We start from the raw sequence: 18,029 nt of genomic DNA, 5'->3' as shown, positions 1-18,029 counted from the left end.
CTTTCAGTCCAATTTTCCTCCCTTTTCCCATACATAGCGACAAAAAGATAAGACTAAAGATGATTTATACAACTAAGCTGTTCTGGTGGCAATTACGTTGCTCTTGGGGACAATTGTACATTAAATAAGTAAATAAGTTCAACAAAGCGAAACAAATATTAAATCATGTTCCACAAACGGGCGTGAAGTGACTGATCGATGTTATCTGGGGTTGACCAGGGCACTGGGAAAAACTCTCTTTATGCCATAGAAAGGACGATCAAAGAGTCCAATCTGATAGGGATATAGTTTAAAACTATTCCCAGGAGTTAACTGAATAGCATTCATAATATGCATATCTAGTGGTCAAATCTGTGCCTAATGTCTGTGGAAAGAAATGCTGGATGTTAATAATTGTCTCTGAGTATGGGGAAAATGGGATTGAAAGGATTGCTCTTAAAAGAGCCAGGGCAGACACAATGGGCTGAATGGGCTTCTTGTGTGCCGTAAATTTCTATGGTTCTATCGAGTAGTTTATGCTATTGTTACCATAGTAATCAATGACTTGTACAGAATGCTTTCCAAATCTCTCTCAAAAAAACTTCTGGGTAACTTCTTTCTCATTACACGTTACAAGCAAATTATAACTATGTTGTGCTATTTTAAAGAGAACGTGTTGACAATTTGGACTGATCAAAATGAGAATAATGACATACTGAGAAAATTATTTCTGGAAGTCAATGTTGCCAGGCAACAAATTCAATAAGTACAAAAACAGAAGAAGACATTACTCAGATCAAAGATGGGTTCCTGTGTTTTTCAGGTGGCTGAATGAACAGTCCTGTTACAGTGGGTGCAGTGAGAAATGATCTTAACTAATCCAGTAAATAGCCTAAATAGCAAGGCAAGAATTGAATGTTCACAACATTAGTTCTGGAGAGAGGGCTTTGACAATAATAATATAATCCTTGCATTTGGTAAAGTGCCTTTTGGTTCACAGGATTTTTTGTGAAATGTAGTGCCTGTGTATTTGTAGGCATATGTGCAGACAGTATGCACACAACAATGTCCCACAGTCAAGAAGTGAATGACCAATTTTATCTAAGGGATTGTTTGTGAGGATTCTAGGAGAAACTCCCTTCTCTTTAACGTGCACCTGAACAGGCAGATGGGACCTTAGTTTAACAACTCATCCAAAGGATGACACTTCCAACAATGTAGCAAACCCCAGCACTGAATTAGAGTGTCAGCCATGACTGCGAGTTCAAAGTCCCGACGTGGGAATAAGGGTTAGACTGGAATTTTGTATCATGTGTGGTATTTAATATTGTATGCAAAATGGCATAATATTAAGGATTATGCATAGACCTCATGTAGTTATGTACTGTGTATAGATTAGTATGGTGTCATGTGATGTATATAATCTGTCAGTGCCATGTTTTGCGCTTAGACTGGTTTAGAGGTATGTACTGTGCTCAGATTCTCTTCGCCTCAGTTTCACTCCAGGCAGCAATTTTATCAACTGAGCCATTGGCGGAGCAATACTATTTCTCTTTAGGTTTTGGTTTTGAATTATATTTACATTGTGCTTTGTGAACATCATGTTTGATGTTGTTTCTATTTTAGGTGTGAACTAATGTTAGTGATCAGGAATAAATTGTGGGGCTAATAGAAATAAAGCAATATTCTTGTTTCCACAGGTCCTGTCTTGAGGTAGGTGTGTCAGTGTGTAATCAAGCCAGACTGTGGCGGTCTCGGTAGTCCAGCTCCTGAGCCTGGCATGTCCGCAGTATAGACAGGACTTGGAAGGGCAGACCAGTCAGTGGGGCAGGGAATCCTCCCACTCAGCTCCTGTTAACCCTGCAAGCCAAAGCCCTAATGGGTAGGGTAGTCCTAGCTGGACAAGCAGTGGGAAAGCTTGCCAGACGGTGCTATCAATGCTATGTGGTTTTAGCTGGTTATTCTCCAGCAGTACTCCAACACACACTCTGGGGTCCCCAAAACTTGGCTCTTGCCGATCTGCGCCTAATACTGTCTGGAATTAGGTAAGCACGATGCATCCCTCTAGAGAGAGAGGGTGCATTCCATTCCAACGATCTATCGCCGGGATTTCCATGTGAAGTTGGGATGCATGGAATTCTCAGTTTGGTTTGGATACTGTTAAGCATGGTGATGGGTTTCCACATGTGTCATATACCCAGCTGACCAAAAAAAGTTGTTGTGTACACAATTAAGTAAATTGTAACTGCAGTAAAGTATTTGGTGCAAATTTACTGCATTGCCTTTAATATCAGCAATTAAAAAAAGCAAATACAACTTCTAAGCTAGGCAAAATTTGAGTCGCAGAGCCTGTACTGGAGAACTCTCAGAATGACTAAGCTAAGCTTACTCATCTACTAATAATGAGAAATCATCAGCATTTGATGATAAAGAATTCCACTCTACGCAGAAAAACTTCTGGGTCTAACTTGCACGGTTTGCAAAAAGATTAGAAACTAACAAATCCCAAATATGCTGGTACTGATTTCACAGTCATCAAAACTGATCAGTTTGAAAGACAAGTCAAGGGGGTCGGCTGAGACACATTCAAAAAGGCAATTTGTGCCCAGCAATGTCCCCAAACAGTCATGAGTTGAATGACCAATTTTATCTGAAGGGATTGTTGGTTAGGACACTGGAAGAAACTCCCTTCTCTTTTTGAATAGTGCCATGGGATCTTTAACGTCCACCTGACCAGGCACAAAGGGATTCGGTTTAACATATGTTGTAACTGAAAGTTAAATTACATGAGAAAGAAAGTAGGGAGAATGAAGATACATAGAGAAGTAACATTTTTCATGCATTTCAGTTTTATTTCAAATTGTTGATAGAGAAAACAGATTTCAACAGTATTACACAATATTTATTACACTAATAAAGCTACTCCTGACATCTGTGTAGTTTTATTTCTGCAACGAGTCTCAATGCCACTGCATGACAGCTAAAACCTGTATAAAAAACAGCCAGCCCGGGAAGCACAGAATTCCCTGGTCCTCAGCTGGTCTAACAGTTAAAAATGGGACTGCTTCATGGAGTTAAACAAAGAGCCACGTTGCTATATCGGTTTCAGAAAGGTATTGACAGGAAAATATAAAAACAATAACAATATATAAAAATAACTTAGTTTAATGAGCATCAATAGATTTCTTTCTCTGTAATAAGGAAATTAACTCTAGATGGCACAAAAAAGGGTGGAGAAAAAGCAAATATTTTTCAAGACATGTACAGTGAGTATCATTCATATCAGAGACACGCAAGCACAATGTATTGAAAGTGATTGAAAAATACATTGTTGGATGGAAAATATTAAAGAACAAAGTTCATTATTTGTTACAATTTAAAAAAATTAGATTTTATTCACTGGTAAAAAAAACATATTTCCCCCTCTCATTTCAAATTTTGTTTCCAGGAATTGTCCTAATGTTAATTAATTATTAAACTCACACAACATGGCTAAACTCACACAACACTGAGGAAGAAAGCCCCCCCTCCCCTTCAATTTTAATTTACAGTGTACATTTATCTTGCAGCAGCTTCCTGTTCAGTGATCAACAGCTTTCAGGATTTCGGAGGCCAAGGATGCAACAGCAATGTCAGCACGTGAGCTGGAAAAAAAAGCCATCATGGTGTGAATAACCTGAAGAGATATAGCATCCCACACTACAGACTGAAACATCGATGCCAGCTTCGCTCAGTTGGTAGCACTCATGCCTGGCTCATAAATTGTGGGTTCAAGCCCCACTTGGGTAGTTTGACACTAATGCAGCACTGGGGAGTGGTGTTTTGGCAGAGTCTGTCGTCTCTTCAGGCAGACATTAAAAATTTCAATGGCACTATTCGAAAAGAAAAGGGAATTTTTCCCGATATCCTGGCCAACAAGCTCTCAGATCAAAACAATTGGTTATTCACCTCATGGTTGTTTGTGGGACATAGCTGTGGGCAAATTGGCTGTTGTATTCCCCTACAAATACACAGTGTCTTTAGTGCTATGAGATTTTTGCTGTCCATCTGAATAGGCAGATGGGACCTTGGTTTAATGTTTCATCTAAAAGAGGTATGTCCAGCAACACACACTTTACAAAAAAAGAACTCTGTGTAGAGATGCTAAGTGCTCCGAGGGAAAAGGTGCTATATGGAGTCCTGTAGCTCAGTGGTTAGAGCACTCGCTTTGCAAATGAGAGACCTGAGTTCAATTCCAGGCAGAGGGCGAAACCTTGGGCAAGTTTCCTTATTCCACACACCTAATAATAATCCCTCCAAAAAAAACAAAACAATAATAAATTGGTCATTTTCAATCTACGACTGTTTGTGGGACACTGCTGTGCGCAATTGGCTGCCGCGTTCGCCCACAAATATACAGTCAATTCACTTTACAGTGTGTTCTGTGAAGCGCTTTGGGACGTCCTCCCGACGTGAAAAGCGCTATATCAAATGCAAGGATTATTATTATTGTTATATAAATGCTAGGTTTTGTTGTTGCTGTTGTGTAGTTTTGACATAATAAGACACAATATCAATGCAAGAAATATTATTATCAAATGCAACCAAATCACACTTGGACAACAGGGTTGGAGGAAACAGTAGCGATGTTCAGAGTGGTATGAAAATGATCAGATGGTTTAACATTAGAAATAAGAACCGTTAAGCATAAAAACATTTGTATTAATTGCCATAAAAACCCAAACCTTTTTTGTGCCAATTCTCTCTCTTCCCCCCCAAGGCCCTAACTCTTGCTGGGGGCCAGTCGCCAAACCAAGTGATCATTGCTCATGTGTGAGTCTGGACAGAGAGTTTTGGCAAACTATTTAATTATGCATCACAGCTGAGCCCAATCCTGATCTCTAATATCCAGATTTTCCAGCAGGGAGTCTCTTCATAAATAATTTTAAAAATCTTTGCAGTTGATACTCTCAGCTTGGCTCAGTGGTAGCACTCTTGCCTCCGAGTCAGAAGGCTGTAGGTTCAAGCCCCACATTGGGACTTGGAATCACATTGTCTAAGCTGACACTCCACTGCAGTGTTGGAAAGGTGCTGCAATGTTGGAGGCACCTTTCTTCGGATGAGACGTTAAACCGAGGATCCATTGTCTGTTCAAGTGGACATTAAAGATCCCATGGCACTGTTTGAAAAGAGAAAGGAGTTTCTCCCAGTGTCTGGGTCAACAATCCCCGCAAATAAAATTGGTCATTCGCTCCATGGCTGTTTTGGGGACATTGCTGTGTGCAAAACTGGCTGCTGCATTTTTCCCACAAAATACACACTTTCCAGTATATCCTGTGAAGCACTTTGAGATGAGAGTCCTACCAAGTAAGCTTGGTTGACATCTAAATACCCTATAGTAATAAGGGAGTTTGTCACTTTGTGTGACAATTGTAGGGACTAAGATCAACTAACTCAGCTCAGAAGAGGGTTCAGTTCTGTGTCTTTCTGTTTCTTTGTACTGCAGCAACCAGGGCAATGCCCTTACTCCAAAAAGTGCATTTTAAACAAAATCAAAACCACTTCTGTTGCATCTGCAGAACATAAAATGTAGAAATAAATAATGTATTAAATCCTAAATTTATTCGGTTGACAGGAGCCTACCCCTAACTCACTTGCGATATATCAGGTTTTAGAAGTTGAATCAGCTGGATAATTGCATTTCCCATTGTTTGTACTCTATCTGTATGAATTTAGTTTCCTTTTGTGCTGCAATCAGTTACTTGAATGCAACAGCAGTGACTGCTGGGCTTTTATGAAAGGAGCACTTGATACAATCATGTATCATTCTGCAATACTGCAAAAAGAAAACACTGTGCAACAGTATCATGTTTATGGAGTAAAGAACAACTTTCTAGACATTGTTGAACCTTTTAAAGTACTTTGGTTGCTATTTAAGACAAAGGTATAATGTTACTGTAATGAAAACAATGTCAAAGTTTCTGCACTTATGACAAACTAATAATCACTGGGACAAGGATTCTTCCACTCAACTCCTATTAACCCTGGAAGCCAAAGCCCCAACGAGATACGCTCACCATGTCAAATCAGTGTGAGGCAGCAATAACAAGGTAAACAGGATCCTGGGCTGTACAGTATTGCCATATCAGTTGAGTTCAGATTCCCAGACGTCATACTCAAGATATACAGTCTCTGGTCAGACCGCACTAGTGTATCACATACAGTTCTGATCACAGTGAAAGCCCGAGCAAGAAGGCAAGCTATGAGGTTGTAGTTGGTTAATGGTAGTTTGAGCCGTGAGACCCGAAGGTTGGTGGGCAGCTGAGGGGCTGCCCAGTGCATGCAGAGGAGAGCGATGAGGATGATCCCAGTGTTAAAGGAGTGAGCTATGAGCAATGATTAGACAAGCTCGGGCTCTTCAGCCTTGAAATGAGACATCTCGAAGGAACCTTATAGATATATATATAAAATGTTAAATGATTGAACAACCAAGAACAATACTTTGCAAAAGCCAAGTTCAGTACAGATACCAGGAAGTTTTTCAGTTTGCCACAAAATAATGGATAAAGCCAGGCCACTGGGCTCATTTAAAGAAACAGCTTGATGCTGTGATGGGGATAACAATAGGGTGGGAGTTCTGGAGGATGAGATCAGATGGGCTGAAGATGAACTAACTGACGTTGGATTAAAAATAAAGAAAAAATAATTCAGAGTACAGCACTCCGGGTACAAATATAAACTTGTTTCAATATCCCTAATGTCTATATTATCTATCCAATTACATGTGAACAGCATCACTACTAAATACCATTCACTCAGATTTGTACTTAATAATGATAGTAATCCTTTAATTTAATATAGCGCTTTATCACATAGTTGAGACGATCAAAGCGCTTCACAAAATATATTGTATATTGCCTGTGTATTTGTGGGCACAGTAGCCAATTGCACACAACAGTGTCCCACAAACAGTCGTGGATCGTTTTTTTTAAACTTACAAACCCCCCACTCAGTTTCACACATAACCGTTTTATCTTTACAGTTTCATATCCCCACTTGCACTTTTCAGCAAAGGTGACTGTACAATGAATAGGATTGAGATCCCTGGATTTCTTTCCCCATTCTTGACGCTGGTGATCTGAAGCCATTTGAAGAGGCCCAACCAACTGAAATCAGGTAACTTTCCAAAGCCTGGGACCAAATCTGCAACCCTCTTGGTCTGCATGGCTCAGATCCACCAACACAGTAAATATACCGACATGGGGGTGAGTCCTCACCCAAATCACTTGCTGGTTACCATTCTGGCTTCCCGTGGGAGGAGGAAAGGGGCTGTTCTACCAACTCTCCCAATGTTACTTTTGGTATCTTGGTTAGCACATTTCCTCCCTATGTATGGGGTGGTCTCTCACTCCATGGTGAGCTATTTTAAAAAAACACCCGTTTCTCCAAAGGTAGGCTTCGTGGGGTTAAAGCTATTTTCACAATACTAATACTTACTATTTAATATTCAGGAAAACAGAGAAAAATCTGGTCTTAGGGCAGCAGATGACTGAACAATAAGCCAGTATCTGGCTGTAAATGAAAGCAACAACGTTCAGAATCTTTCATCATGGAACCCAACCCGATTTCCACTTACAAATGATCAAAGCCAACTTCAACAAAAGCAAGGAGGCTTTGAGAGGGTGGTTCAAGTACAGTCTTACTCCAGTAGCAAGCCACGGTAATATGATAGGTGTGTGTCTGGAAAAAATTGGACACTTATTCAAAGGTATGGAAATTCCTTCAGGCCTGAGGGTTCTCACCTGGCAGTCTGGACCAATTTCTTTAGGGTTTGAATAAGAGGGTCCCCTTCGTTCTTGAGGCTTTCTGTGTGTCTCTCATTAGAGCTTACCTGGCAAAGAAAGAAAGGCAGACAATTATCAGCATGACCTGGGCGGAGATACTACCTCTATAGTGGATTTGAAAACTACCCACATGTGGTGCATTGTATAAAAATATTTGGTGTCAGAACTCTGTCTCCTTTTATTAGTTCAGCTGTTTGCCAAGCCACCTTTTCAGGCTCATTTAAAGTATTGCGGAAAAAAAATAAATTATATTTTATAGCCCTTTATCCTGTCAAAATATTTCATAGTACACCAGGTAATTCCTGTCGAGTGCAGTGATTGCTTTTGGTGGCAATTGGTGTAGCCATTTGTGCCGTTAACTTATTTTTGCAATAAGGGTGGGGAAGTTTACTTTCGCAATGCCAAATCTTGTACCATTTCCCTCCCACCGCTTGCTGCACTACTAGTGGTGATATGTCTTCCTGGGATACTGTTCCAGGTTCATCATACAGCAGTTCTGCACAAGCCCATACTGAGTGACGTTCGGATATTTGACCATGCAGGGTTGGGGAGTGGGTGTTTAAAGCAACACAGTCAAGCCTGTTCCTGCTTGACAAACACACATACATAACTCCAGCAGGAGTCCCTGGATTTTTCCTCTCTGTTGGCCAGGAGCACATTATGCTGATGGAGGATCAATTATTAATGCTTATAGCTGGCTACAGCGTCTAGTTGTGGAGCAGTACAGTACAGCATTACATTGTTGTGATGATCTTTATCACCTTTCAGTAGCAATCTGTGAAGATTTAACCTATTTATCTTTCTTAATTTTCTCCCACTCCACCCTTGAATGTGATAACCCACATGGGGGAAATGTTCCACGGGCTCCGGCAGTTTTTCTCCCACGTGATCAGGATAGGCTGCTTGAGCAATTACAGCGCTTGAGGTGTGCACTTGCACGCCTCCGACAGAGAATTCCACCATCGCAAGCAGAAAGTAAAACACAGTTGAAGTCAAACTAGTTCCCTCCAGATTTTACAATAGTCGAGCATGTAACAATGTAGTAAGATGAAAGCAGCCAAGTGTTCAAGCCAGCAGCTGACTCTTAATGACAAGCCTGCATGGCCCTGACAAGCAGTGCTGGGATGCTATTGCGCGTGTTAAAAAAAACTACCAGACCAAAACCTTTCAGCTTTGAGAGCGCTAACAAATGTTACAGGGGTTGTGTGTTCTTGTTTGTGATGTCTTTGCATTTTTCTTTAATGTTGAGTTTAGCCTGTGCTCTGGCCTGTAACAGCAGCTCTGCCTGGTTGGGAGCAAAGACCAGAGCTGGCTAGTTTCCCTCCCTCCCTCCCTCCGTCTCTCCCTACCCCAGGCTAATTAAAAGCCCCGAGAGCCAGCTTGCCTGAGATGAGCTAACTCAGCACAAACTGGGGTTTGATCTGGGACCTTCCAGATTCTTTGGTTCACATCGAATCACTAAATAATTCATTCAGCCTTCGGTAGAGCTGCTCACAACATGTTTGGCAAATAGATTTTTTTAAAATTGTACCCGATTACACGGGGGGTGGGGGGGCTTGTCATTTGCGTGATTTGCAAAAGATTTTGCTAATGTGGAATTCATACTTGGATTCATAATGTCATTGAAAGAAGAGACATTTCAATAAGCATATTGGATGTATTTTATTAGATGACTTGTTTGCATTCAAAACTGTGTACTTCTGCCTAGCAGATTTTTTGTACACTTACGCTCAATTTTTACTATCCTTCTGGTGGGGGTTTGGGGGTGTGGGGGTGGTAGGTAAGTGGGTTCTCCGTGGAGCCGAGCTTGCTCTACGTGATGTGTTTAGCAACGGAATATTAGAATCAAGCCTGTCCTCTGTGGCGTCTCAAGTCCAGTTCCTGAGCCAGGCGAGTCTGCAGTATTACAGTGCACTACTGATGACAGCACAGCCAGGCTGGCAAAAATCATAGAATCATAGAATTGTACAGCACAAAAAGAGGCCATTCGGCCCATCGAGTTTGTGCCGGCTCTTTGAATAGAGCAATTAATGTCAATCCCACTCCCCAGCCCTTTCCCCATAACCCTGCAAACCCGTCCTCCTCAAATACCCATCCACCGCGTTTTTAAAAGTAGTTATCGAATCGACCTCGATCACCCTTTCAGGCAATGAGTTCGAGATTCGAACAACTTGAAATGGCAAGACTTGGAGGGATTCTTCCCACTCATCTTAAAATGGGTAAGTGGGATGGTCCGAGCTGGACAAGCAGTGCTCTTAATGGCAAGCTATGCAGTTTTAGTTGGTTAGATTCCAAAAGTACCCCTACACACACTCTGGGATTCCCAAACCTTGGCACTTGCCAACCTAGATCTAATACTCTCTGGAATTTGGTCAGCAGAATGGGGTTCCCTTTGGGGTCCCATTCCAAATCCAGGGATATTTCCATGTATAAGTGCAACTCTCAGTCTGGTTTAGATACGCTCTAAGACGCTACCCCACAAGAAAGACTCTATATAAATGCAAGTTGTTGTTATTGCTGATGCTCTTAAGCAGGGTGATGGATTTTCACATGTCAACTTTGTTTTTAAAAAGAAAACCTTTAAACCTTTAGACGAATCACTGGGGATCACCAGGCATAATGTTGCATGTAAAATGGGAAACATTGGTGGCTTCAGAGCAAATCAAGTCATGCTTCAGAAAAATAGACACAAATACAATGCTAGTTTATATTGGTCTGGTGCCCACATTGGTATGTATTTTGCCACATACTGTCTCTGGAGGTCTGCATGGCATGTAAAGAACAGACTCTGCTTTTTGTGCTACACTCCAAGCCTCTGGAATTGTAAGGTCAAAGGAATATTCAATACTTCCTCTCTCAGAAAATTGCTCACGAGAAATCTTTCCTTCACAAACATTGCCAAAATGGAAATCTGGAAAATTGGATATGACATCCTGCACAAATTCACTATTGTACTTGATGAAACTGGGATGTTAAGAATGAGCAGAAAACTTCCAATTAGGGAGTACGGCGGTGTTGATCTTATGAAGAAACGTATTGCAACTAGAAGACATTTAAGCCCTGTCTAATTGAGAATAAAACTGAGAAGCTAGATTTTTGATTTACAAGCAAAACTTAAAGAGGCACTATTTTCATGCAAATGTTTTGGCTAACTTGATTTGGTTTATTTCCCAAATACACACCGATGAGGCATGTCCATCATTGGGTCGTGAGCAGAACTCTACTGAAACAGTTTCTAGAAATTCACCAAACAACAAAAGGTTTTCGTGATAACAACACCCCTTTAACTCACAGATCATCTGTAGCCATACCAAATGTTCTAAACCAGGGGGAGGAATCACTTCCCTATGCCTCCGTCCTTTTTGATGCAAGCATTAAGTCTGCGGTTAAGGCTCCAGTCTCAAGTTATGGCAAAGCATCATTACTTTAATCCACCATTAATAACACTTGTGAATTTGGTTATAGGACGTCTGGTCACTCAGTCTACATTTAGAGAATGGAGCCAGTGGTGGTAATACAGCCCTTATACTATTTCAAAATATAGCCAGGCAGATCTAAAGTAGCTTAGACAATCAGAAACTCAGTTGTCTGTAATAAATATTTTCAAGGAATTCACTGGTTATGTTTTACAGGGTTAATGCAAAATTTAAAACTGACTGAAGGGAAAAATATAGAAAACGAAAAAAAGGTTATTCAGCTTTTGAATCATTTAGCTATGTCTTCGAACCCGCCAGAGATCATTTTCACCCCTTTGTGCCTTGTGCAGCTTGTGTGTAGTCTACAGCTCCCCATATCCTGACAAAGTCCCAGACTTCTGCCATGATGAGAGATTGTACGGCAAATGAGATACGGCTGATTTAGCTTACAGCTGCAAACTTTTTTTTCTTGATGATATACGTTACACCTTGTGAGAGTGTTGTGAGTGTACGTAGTGATGTGACCACTTTGGCTGCTGGTGTTAAAATGTTTAAGTTGCTAGTGTTCCCCATTTGTTTGGGCTGTTAAAAATTTGCCGGCATCCTCTTTGATCAAGAAGAGGGACAAATATTTGGTTTGGGGGAGGTGGGGCAGAGGATGGATTACTTGTATTGCTGATCTTTCAGAGATTAGGAAAAATTCGGGAGGCAGAACTCACATTGGAAAGAGTCAATGTAGTGGGTCACTGTGAATGGGGTATATTTCACAGCCTACACTGAACTGAGTCTTGCAGAGCTGCTGCTAATTGAAGTGACTCTGCTGAATGAACATGCCATGCAATTTTATTATGCTGTTCTAACATGTCACTCATATTGATCCAGTGATATAACAAACCTTCAGGATAATCCCTCCTCCCAACATATTTGGTCAATCAATCCACGACTGTTTGTGGGACACAATTAGCAACCGTGATTCGCTCGCAAAACACACAGTCAATTCATTTTACAATATATGCTGTGAAGAGCTTCGAGACGTGATACAGCGCTATATCAAATGCAAGGATTCTTCTTTGTATTATTGTTATTATAATACGACGTTCTTCTGTTTCTTTCCGTTCCAGATAGATCTCCATGTACTGGGCACACCCCGGTATAATACCTTGCTCAAGTTTCATTCTTCACGGAAACAAATTACTCATACGTGCGAGTGTGCAAGAAAGGATCACGGCCCAAACTTGCTCTCACTCAATGTCCATGCATGCACACTTTCCAGTGGGGGTTCTCTGGATAGGGATCAGCAGTAGAAATCCTTCTCCATTTTGAAAATTTGTTTTGAAAACAAAACACAGCAGAGTAGTCCAATTACAGAAGGCAAAAAAATAGGCTTGCCTTTTGCTCGAGATAAACAATACAAACTTTTTTTAAAATACTGTACAGCCGGAGCAAGGAGGAAGATTAGATTTTTCACTGAATGTTTCAACATAAGAATTTCTGTACTGTGAATGCATCCTTCCCTTGTGATTGACAGAAACAGATTCAAGAGCGTCTTCTCATGCTTTTTATCTATCGGTCAGAAACCTGGCTCCAGACAGCTCTCTGCATGACAATGAAACCCTGGCAGCTGTCCGCAACGTAATGCGTTTTACAGCTACGAGTAGCTGAAGTAATCTGTGACTGCAGTAACCTGGGGCATAATTGTACAAACAAAAACCTTCTTGTGAACGGCGGTTAATTTAACTGTTACCCTGGTGACCTCACAACACACTCCCAACCAAACACCCTTTCTGACAGAACATGAAAGGAAGTATTAACTCTGAACTATTAACCTTCCACAACAGTTGCTTAATAAACAGGGCTAGTGGCTGAATTTTAGCAGTAAAAATTGTCAGTTATTATGGGAACTTTTTTTATTAGATTTTAAACATATCAGTGAATCTTCAACTATGTTAACAAAGCCAATGTGTCAACTTCTTGATCCTGGGTGAAGTCGTGGGTTCAAATCCCACACTTCGACCTGAGCTCATAATCTTGCTGATTTTCCAGGTGTTAGTGTGGCTCAGCTGGTCCGGCCTCTAGGTCAGAAGGCTGTGCATTTGAGCCCCATATTGGGGTTTGAGTTCATAGCCTAGGCTGCGCACCAGCACCGTATTGAGGGAGGTATCATCTTTTGGAGGACATATTAAAGCAAAGCCCCATCTGTCTGTTTTGGTGGATATTTTGTTGATCAAGTGTCACTGTTTGAAAAGAGAATGTAGTTTCTCCTCTATTGTCTTGGCTAAGAATTCCCTGGGGGAAAAAAAATGTCCTTCACTTCATTTGCTGTATCCAAATTGGCTGCCTTGTTTGCCTGCAAATATACAGTCACCACAGAAAATTTATGAAGCTCTTTGTGAGACATTCTCAACATTATAAGCTCTATATCAAATGCAAGAATTATGATTATGATTTCTCAGTACACAACATAATGGAAATCTGATTGAAGATTTTCAATCAGATCAGTGAGACGTAACAGCATAATTACAATGTACTCAATTGTGTCTTTAAACACTTGTGTAAATGGGCATTATAATTAATTGCATAATTTTAGCACCTAGAGTAGATGTATGGTGTTTAAGTTGTTAAACTATTAGGATAAATTGAGTCATGTAGTTTTAAAGTTAATCATTTTAGTTTGCTCCTTTTTACTGATTAATATTATATAATTGCTTATATTAAGGCTAGGTATAAATGCATCACAAGGCTTTTTTTAACATATATAATAATAATAATCCTTGCATTTGATACAGCACCTTATTACGCCATTGAGACATCTCAAATGGCTTCAAATAAAATATTGTAAAGTGGATTGATTGTGTATTTTGTGGGCGAAACACGGCAGCCAATTGCGCATAGCAGTATCCCACAAATAGTGGATTGAATTTTTTTAACTGCTAGGTAGACAGAGTCGTGTAGAGTAAGGAAACTTGCCTTAAGATTTCTTCCTGCCCGGGAAATCGAATTAGATCCTCTCGCTTGCAAGGCAAGATCACTACTCTATGGGACTCTACAGAGTAAAGCTCTGTGAATGAGAACTGCACTATACTTCAAAAAAAAATATATACAATTGTTGAATACACCGATATAAAATACCCTGGAGTTAGATGGGAACATGAGCACACTTTAAGGTCTGAGCATAATAATAATAATCCTTGCATTTGATATAGCGCTTTTCACGTCGGGAGGATGTCCCAAAGCGCTTCACAGAACACACTGTAAAGTGAATTGACTGTATATTTGTGGGCGAACGCGGCAGCCAATTGCGCACAGCAATGTCCCACCATCAGTCGTAGATTGAAAATTATCAATTTATTATTGCTTTTAGTTTTTGGAGGGATTATTATTAGGCAGCAATCCTCATCACATAAATAAGGGGTTTTCTGCTTGATAAGGCTATTGTAGGATTCGTCCAGTAAAGGTTCGGACCGGAAGACTTTGTTTTGTTTTAACTTTGTTTTTTTTATTATTTTTTCTAAGAGACGGAAACTGGTGAGTTATTGGAGAAAGACCTAGGCTTTGGAGACATGGGTGTAGGAAACTAGATTGGCTCACCTTTAATTTAGGGAGGCACATTTCTTTGAACACAACACACCCATATACAGTTCAACCAGTATTTAATAATCCTTTCAAAACAGTTAATGCACTTATTTTAAAAAAGAACAAAGTGGGTTTTAACCTTTGGGTTTAACCTACTGGCAATTCTTTATCCTCCAGCAGAATGGAGGAAACATTCCTTTACTCAGAGGGTAATCAACAGATTATCAGGAAGGATGGTCGTTGCCAGGGAACCTGATTCATTCAAGAAATAGCTTGATACTGCAATGGAGAGTTGTAGGGTTGGTATTCGAGAAAGATGAAGGCTAAATAATAATAATATTATTATTATACAATAATGAATGAAGAAGGGGCCTTCTTCATTTGTAAATCTTTGTGATGTTGCAAGGAAATACTTGGCAGAATTCTGGGAGAGGGTTAATGTGTGGTGTCCATTGTGCGGATTGAACATTTTTCAAGTGTGAGCCACACAGTGTGTAGGACTACACAGCAGATTCAAATCAACCTTCAATCAGAATTCTGTCTATCGTTCCTCCTCCTCAGCCTGGGAGCACTGAACCCAAATGTAGCACCCTTACTGTTGCTGTGGTTTAGTTCAGCCAAGCCAGCAAGGGCAGGATTTGAACCTGTGATTTTTGCTATGTATGGCATAGGTCCTACACTGGGCAATCTATTAGTCCATCAAACAAAGCTTTCTAACAAAGTAAATATGATGTTCTTTTCCATGTTATCTTGTGTGATCCAGTAAAAATGTGCTCATGTGGTTTTATAGCTACAATATAAATAAATACATTGCTTCAGATCAAATTCTGTATTTTGTCAGAAAATATTCTGCTTATTTTTCCTACTGACATCTTCTGTCACTAATATGTTGAGCTCTGCTCTAATGCAGTGCTTTGATTGCTGTTATTGGCAATGGAACTGGGAATTATGATTCTAAAACAATCAATATGCTAAATAGAATATGTGTAATGAAATTTTAAATAGAACTGGAAAAGGACTATTTTGCCAGCTCAGCCATTTCCATGGGCAGGTTGAACTGGCTCCAGTTCCTGCTGAGTTTAAAGTCTAATCCTGTTTCTCAGACGTTACGCAATTCATTAATAGACATTCTAGATGTACCAATACATTCATTATTAGGAATGTAATGAGGGAAGCTTTGCGGCATTGTCGGAGGGGCCATCCTTCAGATGAAATGTTAAATTGAGATCTTGTTTGTATGTTGACGTGTTGAGAAGCAAGCTTCTCCTAGTGTCCTGGCCAACAATCCTTCAAATAAAAAATTGGTCAACGTGTTTGTGAGGTACTGCTGCCTATACATTGGCTGCTGCATTCACCTATCAATATACAGTCACTACACGTTACAGAAAACCCTGCAAAGTGCTTTGAGACATTTCAACATGCTAACGTGCTATGTAAAATGCAAGGACTATTATTATGTAATAATAGATCAAATATTAATCAATGAATTAAACATACAGCAGTACCTTTGGATGGAGAATATTATACTACGTAGAAAATACAATTCTAATGAAGACATAAGGAAGCTTGGAATGAGAAAAGGCCATCCGGCCAATCAGACTCACTCCTTCCAGTAAAGTGCTTTGAGACTTGTGACTTTATGGGGACCATGTCGAATAAAAGGATTATTATCGGAAAAAGCTCCAGAATAAATCATTCCCATATCTCCACTATCCCACTTAGGCCTTCCCAAAAGCCTTCCCAGAACCCAGTAGCCCCCAAAATATTGGGTCCTATGGTGTGTTTGGTCACCTGAACCATCATCAGCTTCTATATCCTCTTCTCAAGCAAATACTTATCCATTTTATTTTGAAGAGAGCCTTCAGCCACTCTGCCCCAACCTCTGGAATTCCATCCCCCAATCACTCCGCCTCGCCCCCTCCTTAGCCTCCTTCAAGTCCCGCCACAAAACCTTCCTCTTCAACCATGACATCGGTCACCCCCCTTCCCCTCCCCTCCTTTCTTCCTCCCTGACCCCAGCTTGGATCTGAAATGCTGTACACTGTCCAGCGCCTTGGGCAGTCCCCCCGATGAAAGGCGCTATACAAATGTAATCTTGTTGTTGTTGAAAAAGTTATTCCCCACAGTATCATATCATTTTATCAGGAGCTTGGTATCCACATATCTAGCATTTTGTTGTGATGGGGGAAATCTTTCTAATATCTAATAATATACAATTGTACAATTAAATGTGGATACATATTCCTAACATAAATAAATCATATATAACTAATATGAATTTTAAATAACAGAAACACAACAAATACAATTTAATAATAATCATCCTTGCACATGATATAGCAACTTATCATGTCGTTGAGATGTCTCAAAGCATGTCCCAGTGTATACTGTAAAGTGAATTGACTGTATATTTTGTGAGCAAAATGTGGCAGCCAATCTGTGCACAGGAGAATCCCACAAACATGGACTGAGTGACCAAATTATTTTTTTCGAAGTGGTTATTACTCCCGGAAAGCGATCTGCTGATTAGTCGATTGACTAATAACTGGGTTCCTACTTACTTACTGCTTGGCAAACAGAGGTCAAGGAAACTTGTCTTAAGGTTTCACCCGGCCCTGGAATCAAACCTGTGTCCTCTCGTTTGAGAGGCGAGTGCTCTAAACAATAGGCCACAGGACTCCACATTTACATTAATATAGCGCCTTTGTATAGATGTCTCAAAGTGCTTAATAATAGCACCCCGAGAATGTCCTCTTGCACTCACTCCCCTCCCCACATCTACAGTCTTGTTTTATTCTAGGTATTCTGTTTGTTTGAACCTTCATTTCCAAAAAGCTCATTTATACCATATATTACCACTTTGGAACAGGTTCAAAGAGAGACATATGACAAATTGGTTTATATACTTTTGAATATTTGTGCAATGTAATATTTGCTAATTACAATTACTTTTGAAGATATATGCAATTTCATTAATCTGCTAATGAAGATTCTTTGTGTTCCTTGCATGGTGATTCAAAACAGGATTAAAGTCTATTTTCTACAACGCTCTTTCTTTGAACACCTCCAACCGTAATTTAAATTAATGACAAAACAGTAGAGATGAAACGAAAGGGTTTATAAACCTTGAAGCGGAAGGATGTGGCCATTTACACTGGCGGCTTATCAAATGATGTCATGTTTTACTCTATGTAAATACGTGCTTGAGATAAGATCTGCCGAGTCCTGCAAATGAGGC

The 18,029-nt window shown here is 40.1% G+C and overlaps 1 protein-coding gene across 1 annotated transcript in view; it reads right to left on the bottom strand.

The window, feature by feature from the left end:
• Positions 1-2,821: 2,821 nt before the first annotated feature.
• ulk4 (unc-51 like kinase 4) overlaps positions 2,822-18,029 on the bottom strand; it is a 261,176-nt gene continuing 245,968 nt past the window's right edge. Inside the window, exons 36-37 of the mRNA XM_042332045.1 lie at positions 7,761-7,849; positions 2,822-3,623 (exon numbers count right to left, since the gene is read on the bottom strand). Coding sequence (XP_042187979.1) covers positions 3,560-3,623; positions 7,761-7,849 — 153 coding nt within the window. The 3' untranslated portion in view covers positions 2,822-3,559. The remainder of the gene's footprint in view (positions 3,624-7,760; positions 7,850-18,029) is intronic.

This window comes from Callorhinchus milii, unplaced genomic scaffold (genome assembly GCF_018977255.1).
Source record: "Callorhinchus milii isolate IMCB2004 unplaced genomic scaffold, IMCB_Cmil_1.0 Scaffold2, whole genome shotgun sequence".
Classification (NCBI taxonomy): domain Eukaryota; kingdom Metazoa; phylum Chordata; class Chondrichthyes; order Chimaeriformes; family Callorhinchidae; genus Callorhinchus; species Callorhinchus milii.
This window is presented reverse-complemented; position numbering and strand designations above follow the sequence as displayed.